The 13,261-nt window shown below is 33.1% G+C and overlaps 1 protein-coding gene across 1 annotated transcript in view; it reads right to left on the bottom strand.

Moving 5' to 3' along the window:
• The window catches only part of PTEN (phosphatase and tensin homolog), a gene marked incomplete at its 5' end in the record, with an annotated part of 91,173 nt that overhangs the window by 32,522 nt on the left and 45,390 nt on the right, over nucleotides 1–13,261 (bottom strand). Inside the window, 3 exons of the mRNA XM_058544375.1 lie at nucleotides 1,222–1,460; nucleotides 2,894–2,937; nucleotides 8,699–8,743. Of these exons, the coding sequence (XP_058400358.1) occupies nucleotides 1,222–1,460; nucleotides 2,894–2,937; nucleotides 8,699–8,743 (328 nt within the window). The remainder of the gene's footprint in view (nucleotides 1–1,221; nucleotides 1,461–2,893; nucleotides 2,938–8,698; nucleotides 8,744–13,261) is intronic.

Below are 13,261 nucleotides of genomic sequence, written 5' to 3'. Positions count from 1 at the left end.
AAATCATGCAATAATATAAGATTCCATTTTGTGAACTATCACCAATGAACAGTACTTTGGCATCCTTAGATATAACTCAAAAGTAAAAAGACAAATAAAACAAGAAATAAGGAAGGAGTAAAGGAACCAGGAATCACTGCAACTACCTAGTTCAAAATGATGGATGTGATCAGTTACGTTTCTGTTTTGAAGTTAAATTAAAAAGAAATTAGCTTAAACTGGAAGAGAACCTGCCTGATTGTAAAAATTATTAAAACTAGAATAAATTTTTCACATAAAGTTGTGATGTCTCCCTCAGTAGAGCTCTCTAAATGAGGTTTTTACTTCTTGGAGACAGAAAAATGCACAGAATCTCTTTATAATTAATATAGGGGCCGGCCCAGTGGCATAAGAGGTTAAGTGTGCATGCTCTGCTGCGGTGGCCCAGGGTTCACAGGTTCAGATCCCGGGCGCGCACTGACGCACCGCTTGTCAAGCCATGCTGTGGTGGGGTCCCATATAAAGTGGAGGAAGTTGGGCATGGATGTTAGCCCAGGGCCAGTCTTCCTCAGCAAAAAAGAGGAGGATTGGAAGACATTAGCTCAGGGCCGATCTTCCTCACACAAAAAAATAAAAAATTAAAAAAATTAAAAAGAAATATAAACATGTTTTGTCATACTTACCATCCAAAGAAATGAATCCTTTAAAAATCACTGTAAAAGTTCTCCCAAACATCCACTTTTTGTTTTCGAATGTACTACACAAATTAAATTTGTCACTGATTTTCAACATTGTCCTTAGTTTTCTGAATAAGGGAAGAACCTCCGACTACTCTTAATTATAACTACATGTAAGAATATTCATATCAAAGAATAATCTTTATGTATTACAAAAGTAAAGATCACACTTTACTAGGTCATGGCATCCACATTATTAGCCAAAGACACTTTATTCTCAAGCAAGCCTCAGAAATAATAAGCTTACTTTTGATCATAGTGCTGTTTTTTTAAAATGTTTTGTAAGGATTTTATGAGACCAAATACGCAATACAATTAATAAGTAAGATTTGCTAGCATGATATGAAAATGCTAGCATGAACATAAAAATTGAGTGAATCAGTCATGTGCTCATATTAAAGTTAAGGTAGTAACTGATTTAAATGTTTAGAAGAAAGAAATAAGGGTTACCAACTATCTTTTTAGAAAATCTGTTTTCCAATAAATAATATCAAATATAACTTACCTTTTTATCTCTGGTCCTTACTTCCCCATAGAAATCTAGGGCCTCTTGTGCCTTTAAAAATTTGCCCCGATGTAACAAATATGCACAAATCATTACACCAGTTCGTCCCTTTCCAGCTTTACAGTGAATTGCTGCAACATGATTGTCATCTTCACTTAGCCATTGGTCAAGATCTTCACAAAAGGGTTTGATAAGTTCTAGCTGTGGTGGATTATGATCTTCAAAAGGATACTGTGCAACTGTGGTAAAAAAATAACCTCAGAATAAGAAAAAAATCTCTCCTGAATTGTTTATTAAAAGTAGGTTAACTTTAGGAATGTTGCATATATTAACAGGTATTTAAAAAGAAAAACTGAATTCCAGAGAAAAATAATTTATTTTCTGATAATTTTCTAATTTTTGAATAGAAAATAGTCTCGTTAATTCTCAAACTCATCCATTAGACAGGGAGGCCAAGTATTATTTTCCCCACTTTATGAAGGAGGTGAACTCAAAATGAAATGTCACACGGGCCTCTTGTCATGGATCTCAACGCATCTTCTAACAAAAGGAGTAATAATACTTATAATATTGCATCATAACAAAACATATATTCCAAAGAAAGTATAGATTACTAATAAATCAACAATGGAAAGGACTACATTTAACACTTCATATAATAAAAATGTTAAGTGTGTTATTTAAAAATGGTCTTGCAAAGGTGACTTTAAAGCCATTTACAAAAGAAACTGAAAAAAACTACTTATGACAGGAAAGCTCTTCTGGTAGACAATGACGATCATCACAGGGAGTCATACGGACAGCTTTCACTTAGTCATATACCCGACTGTACTATATCCCATCTTCATTTCCCCAGTGGCATGAAAAAACATCCCGGAAAACCTGTTAAACATCTACTTAAAGCTAGACAAACCTCAACTAAAACACGCTTTGCCTAGTAAGCAGAAGCCTAAATTCACCAAAAAAGAAACATTCTTAGTGAATCTACAGTGGCTCTCAGCTATTAGTGCTTCTGAATTCTCAAACCAACTGTTTGAAACCCCCTTCTAGATTTTCAGGAGGGATCAACGGTACATACATCAATCTGGAGCTCGTGGCACTCACTTGTTCTTTTTCTCTATAATGGCAGCATCTGCCAAGCTCCCTACAACTCTCCAGTTCTCTCATGGCTCAAGGGGTTCCACAAACACAAATGAAAGTTTTGTGGGCTCTGAGACAGAATTTACTATACCTGGAAAAGAACGCATTTAAAGCAGTTCCCTGCTCTCATCTATTAGGCTCCTTGTATCCACATTTGTTATACCCTTTTTCACCTTTTAGGTCATGCTCCTCGATAGAGTTAAGTCGTTATGCTTTCTCCCTGCAATCTCTTACTATTACACCAAATGCCTCAAATAGTAGATATAACGTCCTCCTTATTCTATTGTTAGTTTAGGAATTTCTCCTAATTCTTAGCCTATTCTGCAACTTAATCTTCCTAATACTACTGGCAGGTTTACATGATCCTTGTTTTCTAAAACACAACAGCAAAATTAAATTTATTTTTCAAATTTTCTAAATTATCTTTAATATAAATATTTACCTCACTTAAGATATTCATTATTGCTGTAACACTAAGATTTAGTCTACTGGTTTTCAGTTATATAACATAATACAGTATATTTATACCTACCTCTGCAGTTAAATTTGGCGGTATCATAATGTCTTTCAGCACATCTAAAAGAAAAGTTTAAATGTGAAATCAAGTTATCTTTTGCACTTGAGAAAAAAAGTATAATATTAACAAACATTTTCTGAACCTTTATAATGTACCAGGCACTATGCTAAGTGTTTTATATTAACTATTGCTTTTAATCCTAATAATCCTATGGAGTAGGTACTATTATTATCTCCATTTTACAATTAAGGAAATTGAGGCTTAAAAATGTTAAGCGTATGCAATTAGAGCTTATACATTTGCTTACAAAACTTGTGATGCCACTAATATACAACATTGCAAATTCAGCTGCATATATACCTTCAAATTTCCTTTATGGAAATTTTGCATGCTAATGGAATTTATTTTTGATTTCACAAGTATGTATAAACAACTGACTAGTTTCAATATTATCTTTACCTCACAATTAAGCATACACAGTTCTCAAAACTATTATTTAAAAAGAAGTATGTTAAAAATAGTAACATTAATAAGGGGAGAGGAAAAGTAAAGAAAGAAACTGAATGATGCTAATCTACTAAGACAACACATAAATTTTTTAAACCAGACCTTTCTCTCTTTAGATAAGTCAAAGGTCACCTTTTTTGATACTCTCTCAGATTACAAGTTTTAATTAAAGTTGAAGAGTAACGAAAGAGTAGTAAGTAACATTAATACAGAATAGTAAAATGTTGACTTAGCATTACTTAGAGCATGCTAAAATTTCCCAATAGTAGTGACATGTTTATTATCATGCACTGGCTTACTCATGATTAACAGGCCATATTTATAAACATTAATAGGCTCAAAAAGGGATCCTATACATTAGTTTGTGGTCAGCAGCATCCCGGTAACTCCAACCACTAAATAACCCAGATTTTTAAAACATTATTTAAATTAAAAACTTAGCATTTTAAAACAAGTAAAGGTCCACTATCCCTTAATCCATAATTCCAAAATCCCAAAAGTCTGAAACATCTAAAATTATCTCTTAAATTTATGGCAAACTCAATTGCAGCAGAACCTGATCTGAGTTTATGAGATTGTATGCAGTCCTTAGAGTGAAGAGTCAAACATTTCATTTTAGGTACTGTTCCAAACCTCACTGGGGTGTTATGTAATGCAAACTATATGCTTCCGTGTTACCTTTCTGAACACTGAAAAATTCTGAATACTGAAACACAACTGACCCCAAGAGTTTCAAATAATCGACTGTGAACTTGTATTTTACATCTAGAAATCCTGAAATTATCTGTATAGTTCCTCTACCTTAAACAGTTTTCAAACCCAAATCCACATGAAAGTTGAACTAATTATAAACAAACTGCAATCCACTAGTTTCTAATTGGTCAAACCTGAAATAAATCAACTCGCATATTATCACTCAAAACAAAGCTTTTCTAAGCTTTAGTACATTATAATTTAGTATACCGAGTTTTGCTAGAAAGAAAATTTATTTAGTAATGACCTATGCACGTACATGCAACCTTGCTAAATAATTTCATACTTACTCATATAAAAAAACATGACAGGTAGGAACAAGAGGACTGACCAAGAAAATAGTACATTTTACACTTTCTGTGGTACAGATTAAAAAAGAGACATGGTCAACAGTGACGAATCCATAATGGAATATTTTATAAAGAATCATGTAAAGATAGGGCTTAGGAGGTGAGGGGGAGGTATAGGGTAGGACACAATTCTAAGAAGCTGGTCTCATGACAGCACAACAAAAAATAAACATTTTGAGTTTCATGCAGCTTCAGTTCTCTAAAATTCCCACGCTTTCTCAGGAGCTCAAAATGTTTGGTTTGACAAACACTCCTTAAGACTACCTTCATAAACTGATTCTCAAATACTACTGTTAAGAGGAAGAAATGAAGGGAAAGTGGAAATAATGAGCTACTAAATGTCTACCAGATGCGCACACCTTACAAAGAAGTTTCCATGTTTTTTTGATTCATCCTCACAACCATATGATAATAGTTACTATATCTCCCTTTTGTATATGAGAAAGTTAAGATTTAAGAGAGTGTTAAAAAACTTGGCCCAAACCACAATACGTAAATGAAAGAACTAGGACTCAAGCCCAGTACCTCTGACTACAAGTCAAACTTTTTCCACTACTGCTCCATACTTCCACTTACAATAAAAAATAGAAAACAGTTTTAAAACCAAAAGCAATAACAAATTTAGTCACAGTCAGCCTTCCTACAAGAACAATATTTGCCACAGAAGATAGAACCAACAAACAGTAATAATGAAAAACATGAAAAAGTTATAAAAATCTCTACAGTTACGTATAGGGAGTATGTGAGAACATATACTGAGACTAGTAGTGATGGAAATAATCTGGGGAGGAGTTGATAGGGTAGGAATGAAGACTCTCTTCTTAAAACCTTCTCTGATATCTGAGTGTGTGCATGTGTGCGCGCGCACACAGTTTCCTGTAAATTTTTTTACAGTATTTTAGTGATAAAACAAGTCTCTCAACAAACCAAAATTGATCTAAAACAAGTGTTAGGTAGATCTAACCACTTATACTTCCTTAGAAGTAAAACTCAACTTAACAGATACTATTTTTTTATCGTTACCTCATATTGGCTATGAAGAGACATTGGAAGAGAGAGCTTTTATGAAGCAGTAGACAGAAAGTGAAGAAAGGGTAAGATTAATAGGAAAAGCTTCCAGAGAAGTGAGACTTGCCATAGAATCAGCTAGGCATGTAGGTCTCTTCTTTACTCTCTTCAATGAAGCTATCCCTATCTTACAAAAGAAAACTTAATAGATAAAAATTCACAATAGCTAAAGGTTTACCACAAAATGATGGAGAGTTGTATGTCAAATAGAAGATAAAATGAAATACAGTAAACTCTTTAAAAATTAACATCCAGTGAACATTTAAGTTCCTCAAAGGCAAGAACTATTATTACGCCTTTATTCCCTATAACCCCCCTCCTTCCCTTACCCCCACCATAGTACAGATTACACACAGGAACATACAAAAATAAAATACACACACTTGCACAAAACAAAACTTGACTAATTTACTGAGTATCAGTATACTTGAATTTGGTTAATGATATAAGGCTAATTTTGCCCTTTCTTTAAATAACTTATTGGATCCCTGATAAAACACAAATATAAATAGATACAGTCAATTATTAGAAAGTCCACATTAAGAACTCTTCTTCATCCACGTATGTCATAAATGCCAGAAAAAGTTTAATATATTATTAAATACAGTATGTCTAGTGCAAATATTTTAAGATTTTTCAATTTATATATGTTTGCAAAGACATACATCACATGTAATTAATAACCTAAAAATAAAAGAAATAAAATAGAAACATCTGCTGCTGGTCAGACTCACTTACCCAGAGCCAGAAACATAAGCAGGGGTAGAAAGAAGGTGAAGAAGATTGAAAAGTGACATCAGAAATCAAAACATGCTACAACTTGGTAGTTCTAGAAACTTCTGAAGTAAGTAAAATTTGGGGAGGTTAAAACAAACAAACAAACAAACAAAACCAGAAGGGGAATATTGGCATAAACAGTGGATGGTCTGCTACCGTATGTACCTGTGTGACCTTGTTCAACTCACTTAACTTCTCTAGGCCTCAGATTCCCCATCTGTAAAATGAGAAGGTTGGACTAAATGATCTCTTTCAGGTACTTTCCAGTTCTGAAAGTCTATGATTCCATTAAATGGAGTGGAGAAGGGGAGTTAAAATATACGCACCAAAACTCCTCTCAACTAATAACGAGATAGTTATTAACTCGGGAGTCCAGTGTTTGGAAATACAAAAACAAACAGGCAGTCAAGTTCCCAGGCTAACTCCCAAAGCCAACTTTAACCATAATAATGTAAGTGATCCACAATACTGATAGTACAAGCCTAAATTCTAAATTCTGGAAGCAGGAAGCCACTGCACACAAGAATGAAAAGAATTTCCTTTCCTTTCTTTGGATATAATATTAAACTCATATAAAATTTGGAAAAAGACAGAATTTGTCTTTAGTATCTTTCTAACCTCCTTTCGAGACTCTCTAAATGCCCAAACCTGAGAGTCTAAGCCTGAGTGACTCATTTAATGGATTCCAGCTTTGGCAGTTCTTATCCTGTTGTTGTTTTTACTAACTTCTGAATCCAGTTGTTCGAAAAGTACAAAGCTTTGTGGTTTTTATTTTCCTCTACAGAAACACTATGGCATCAGCAATAAGAGGTGTTGTAAGAGAGGTTAATCAGGAAAAGAGGAAGATATATGCATAGGTCATTTGTAAGCTGGGGCCCACCTAAACTTGTTTTAAACAACTATAGCACCTTTTACTTTCTTTTATTTTTTTACCCATTACCACCAAAGCCTCCACACACCACACACCATAATCTGACCATAATGGCTTATCTGCCGTATTCTAAACACTAGTATTCTAAACACCAACAAGCTTCTTATGTGACATTCTTTCTGCCTGCGATGCCATTTCCCCTCCTCCTAGGCCAGGTTAACCTCTGTTGATTCTTTTCACCTCAACTCAAACGTGTCTTTCTTTATGAAACCTTCCCTATGGGGTACAGTTACTATTTCTACTGTTTTCTACACAGCTATTTTCTATAATACTTCATCTACCTTTGTAAGTTACCTGAGGACTGGAACTGCATCTTATTCACCTCTGTACTGCCAATACGTTTTATAATGTCTAACATGTGGCGAGCACTCAATAAATGTTTGTTCATTTGTGAATCTGAGGAAATTAGTGAAAACCCACTAAGAGAAACAATATTGGTGTCTACTTCATTCTGAGGTCTTATCAGAATAGAAAGATCACTAAATTAAAGATAAAAAAGCAACATCCCACAAGTCAACAAAGCACAGAGAACCTTTAATCTTTCATACTTTTTAGTGAAGATTTAAATGCCCACTGAGGGCAAAAAAAAAAAACCTTGTTCTTATATTTGATAAATAAACTCTACAGAAATTATAACAGTGAATTAGTACACATAACTTTAGATCAAAAATTTTCCTACTGCATAATTTATAGATATTAACAGGAAACATAAAGTCCAGGTAGAAAAATAACACATTTTATATGCCATTTTTTAAAAATTAGAAAATGGTCAATATTTGGGGAAGGAAAACTAGTCTTCAATGACAAAAATGGTAAAATATTTTCTTCCCATTTTTTCTTTTGTTCTTTTTTTCCTTTTCACATCTCTACTCACAAAGTCAAAAGAAAAAACAAAAGGTTAAAGATAAGGTCAGCTGGCTGTATCAAGTGGGCAATCCTTACAACCATGCCCCACCCCAGACAAGAGAAACCACCCAATTCAACAATTTTAGGTAACTTATTTATGTCATACATAGTTAGAGAACACCCTAATAGCTGTTTCAACCAACTGATCTAGAGACACAGAATAAACAAAATTATATTCACTCTGCAGCATATCTCCATGGAAGATGTCATTAATCCTTTAACAAAAGCTCTGCTATAAATTACACTTCAAGTTACCACATGGTTATGGGCTCAAAGATGGGCTAGATGCCAAGTCATTTAAGCAGATCAAGCAACATGAATCTGTGCCAATATTGTTTTACCTCATCATTACACTTTCTAAATGTCCTAACAATGCTCTCAACCAGACTTCTTGAACTAATTGTTTTAGGAATACAATTCTGTTAAAATATATCTTTAGCTCTACCTCATTCTAACAAGGAAATAACTTTCACTCAATAGTTATTTTAGAAGATATTTGCAAGCATACAAATAAGAAAACATACTTACAGATTGTATATCTTGTAATGGTTTTTATGCTTTGAATCCAAAAACCTTAAAACAAAACAAACAAACAAAAAGCCACCATTAACAAAAATGAGCTAACATTTGAAATTACATTAATACTATTGAGAAAAACCAAAAGACAGATTCTATTTTTCCTAATCTCAAATACCATTTAAGAAAAATAAGTAAATAAACTCCAATAAATATTCCTTCCATGGGTTTAAACTAGTAATCAGGTCATTCTTAAATAATTATTACATTACACAGATTTATACAATCTGAAGTAAAGCCAGAGCTTTTCATAGAATGAATATTTTCATAATCTCCTCTCTTTGGCCTAACATAGCGAGATTGAGTATTAAGAAAGAACTTCTTTAAAAGGTAGCATTAGCATTTAGCTCAAGTTCACCTAGCTCATAGAGATTTGTGAGAAACAGTCATGTGTACTTAATCTTAAAAATAACCCTGAAAATTCAGCCATCATTTTCTTTCAAACTAAAAACTTTTGATATTTAAAAGATGCAAGTAGTAACTACTAACTCTGTATAAAGTTTATTAAGCATTTTCACATATATATTCACATCTGAGAGGTAGAGCTTAATCACATTTTACAAAGGAGGGAAGTAGGTATCAAAGAAATTACAGGAATTGCCCAATGTCATACAGCTAATAAATCAAAGAATCAAGACCAAATCTCTCTCCTTCAAAACAATTAGTTAAGAAACTAGACAACAACAACAATTACAGCTAACACAGCACTTACTACATGCCAGGCACTATTTTAAGTACTTTATGTATATAAATTTGTTTAATCCTATGAGGTAGGTAATAGAAGGGTTAGAAAAGTATAAGGCAAGGAAACAGAATAAATAGAATAAAAAGACAAATGAAAAACAGAAGAGAAGATCCGTAAAAACTAGAATCTAAGAGGTTCAACATATAAGTAGGAGTTTCAGAAAAAGAACAGAAAATGCAGGAGAAGAAATCCAAGATATAACTCAAGAAAAATATCCAAAACTGAAGGATGTGAGTTTCTAAACTGAAAGAGCACAGTTTCTAAACTGAAAGAGCACAATCAGTGTCCAGCAAAAATGATGAAAATAGACACAAGTTAAAGGCATATATATCTCAGTGAAATTTTTGAAGAATGAAGAAGACAAACATAAGACCCTAGGAAGCTGCCTGAGAGGAAACAGTTTTCATAAAAAGAATCTAGAATCAGAATGACATTGCCCTTTTTAATGGCAACATTAGCAGTTAGAAATCTGTCGGGCAAAACCTTCTGACTTGGAGGGAAAATTATTCCCAGCCTAGAATTCCATACCAAGAGAGACTATAAATCAAGTGTGAGTGTATAATAAAGGCATTTTAAATAAAGTCTCAAATAATTTTGCTTCCCATCTATTCTCTCTCAGGAAGTTACTAGAAGATGTGCTCCACCAAACAAGGGTGGAAAACGATGAAAGAAAATGACAAGTTCCTGGAACTGAAGAATCCAACTCAAGAGAAGGGAAAAGAGAATCCCCAGAATGATGGCGAATGGACATCTCAAGTAGACAGCCATACAGCAAGCCTAGAGAAGAACTAATCCAGATTAGGGCAGACCAGAAGGCTCCTGGAGAAGATAAAATTCATGTAATACCAAATGTGCTCAAACATGTCAAGAGATTTATACAACTGGGGGCAAGTTTAGGGATTAATTAAAGTTCAAGTTTAGGGATTAATTAAAGTTAAGAACAGAAACTAAATAAGTTAAAAAAGAGAGAGAAAGAGAGAGAGACAATTGTAGCTCCAAGGAAAACAAAATGTGCAGGAAAAATCAGTCATCATATACTACATTGCTTAACTCCTAATGGCATTTATCTAGTCATAATCACTTAAAAATCCAATATTAATATCACCAAAATTAATAGAACTACTGAAAGGAGGGAGAATGGGTAGGAAGTATAAAAATATGTGTGACTGGGGTGGGGAAAAAAGAAAGAGAGTCCATAAACTTGGATGTGAAAAATTATGTTACACAGTAATACAGCAGTACTTGTAACTCTGTCACTAATTGAAATGACATATTTTTATGTCAAACTACAGTTGTTGCAGATATGGAAATATTGTTTACAATTATCATAGTCATTAGACCTGTCAAAAGTTTGTTATTTAATATTAATAACTATATTATTATATCAGATATTTGGTTTTTTAGTATTTTCATAACTGTTATAATCAAAACTAATAGGTATATTTATAATCCTATGAATTTTATTTTATGGATTTAAAATTGCTCTAAGAAGGGATTCATAAACTTCATCAGACTGCCAAAAAGGTACATGGCATAAAAAAAGATTAAGAACTCTTGCCAAAGGGCAGAGGGAAATAAAGTAACTCCTTTTTTTTTTGTTGTGGGGGTGGTTGTTAATAAACCCTATAGAACTACTTGATTCTAATATTTCATGTGTACACATTCCTTTTTTTTAAAGTAAATATTTAAGGTATGTGTCACTTTTTATGATTCTTTGTTTTAACCCATTACTTCACCCAACGGAAGCATTGATTCTGCTAACAAGACTTCTACTGAACTACGAATATACTACAGGGAAACGTGGTTATGTTACACACCCTTTCACTTCTGTCTCTTTTACCCTTCTTTACCTTCCACATCCCTGTACCTTTTTCAATTTGTACTTTTGGATTTTTCTTTAAACTGGGGTTAAATCTACACACAGCGAAATACACAGATCTTATGTGTACAATTCTATGAGTTTTATAAGTATCTCAATCAAGATAGAGAACGCTTCGACCACCCCAGAAAATTCCCTCATGCCCATTTGTAGTCAAACCCCACCAAGCTCCCAGGTAGCTACTACTATTACCATAGATTAGTTTGGTCTTGTTCTTGAATTTCATATAAATATATCACATAATATGTATTCTTTTGTAACTGATTTCTTTCACTTAATCTAATGTTTTTCAGATTTATCTATGTTGTTACATGTATCAATGGTTTCTTCTTTTTATTCTGAGTATTATTCCACTGCACAAATATTTAACACCATCTGTTTATCCATTCTCCTTTTATGGATATTTGGGATGTTTATAGCTTGGGGATATTATGAATAAAGTACATAAACATCCTTGTGCAAGTTTTTTTGGGGACATATGCTTTCATTTCTCTTGAGTAAATAATAGCTAGGGGTAGAAGTGCTGCGTCATAGGGTAGATAGGGTAGGTGTATATTTAACTTTATAAGAAACTACTGAACAGTTTTCCAAAGCAGTTGTACCATTTCACCATCCTACTATCATTTTAAAAGAGTTCCAATTGCTCCACAGCCTCATCAACATTTGCTGCTGTCAGTTTTTTGAATGTTAGCCCTTCTAATGGAGATGAAATGGTATCTTATTGTGGTTTTAATTTTCATTTTCCTGATGACTAATGATGATAGGCATATTTTCATTTGCTTATTAGACATTTTTATACCTTCTGTTGTGAAATGTCTGTTCAAGCCATTGGCTCATTTTTTTAAATTGGATTATTTGTCTTTTATTATTGATTTATAGAAGCCTTTTACATATTCTGGGTACAAGTCCTTTGTCAGATATATGTATTGTAAATATCTGCTCCTTGTCTGTGACTTGACTTTTCATTTCCTTTTGACAATCAACAATTTAAATTTTTGATAAAATCCAATATATCAAATTTTTCTTTTGTTTAGAACTTTGCATCCTCTCTTGAGAAATCTTTCCATACTCCTAGAATTCATAAAGATATTCTCTATGTTTTCTTCTAGAAGTTTTATACTTTTAGCCTTTCCTTAGTTTGTATTTTAATTTGGTTGGAAATTTAGATAAATGTTAAGGGTAATTAGAATAACCAAAACAAGGACAAATGATTTGCAAGACAGTGATTATAAAATTTAGAAAACAACAACTCATTGCTACCTGCCATATCTTCCTCCATGGGTTTCTTTTGACAGAAAAAGAATAAGCAAGAAATGATCTGCAAGATACTATTTTCTCACAGAAAGCCTATAATGTAAATGTGAGCAAAAAAAGTATTTTGGAGGATTAATAGTTCATTTTAAGTTCATTTTGAGTCTGGTAATTTTAAGTTTTGAATCCAAATATATAAACCAACACTATATTAACAGGAATACACACATCCCAGTGCCCATCTCCAGGGGACACTATTCACACGTGGCAATCCTGCATACATCCTAAACTGGAGTCTAAAGGATTGACAGGATACATACCAAAGTGGTTATAGCCGTTATCACGAGTGTTCAACAAGAGATGGAGGTTTTTACTATTCACTTTCAACACTTCTGCAATTGTGTTGTTAAAACATAAGCATATACTACTTTCAAAAGAAAAAACAAGTTTTCTGCCCTACTGTCGTTTCCAAAAACGTATAGAATTCAAGTTATATCACACTATTTTATCTCCAAAAAGTGGGCTTGATGAGCTTAAAACAGAAGTCCGGCTTCTTTTGAACAATATTTTGAGTTTACATAAAATTCATATTTCCATGTACTATTTTTGAATTAGAAAAAAATAAGAACCAGAGTTTTTT

Source organism: Diceros bicornis, chromosome 6 (genome assembly GCF_020826845.1).
Source record: "Diceros bicornis minor isolate mBicDic1 chromosome 6, mDicBic1.mat.cur, whole genome shotgun sequence".
NCBI classification, from domain to species: domain Eukaryota; kingdom Metazoa; phylum Chordata; class Mammalia; order Perissodactyla; family Rhinocerotidae; genus Diceros; species Diceros bicornis.
Note: the sequence above shows the minus strand (reverse complement) of the source record. Positions and strands in the feature narration are given on the sequence as shown.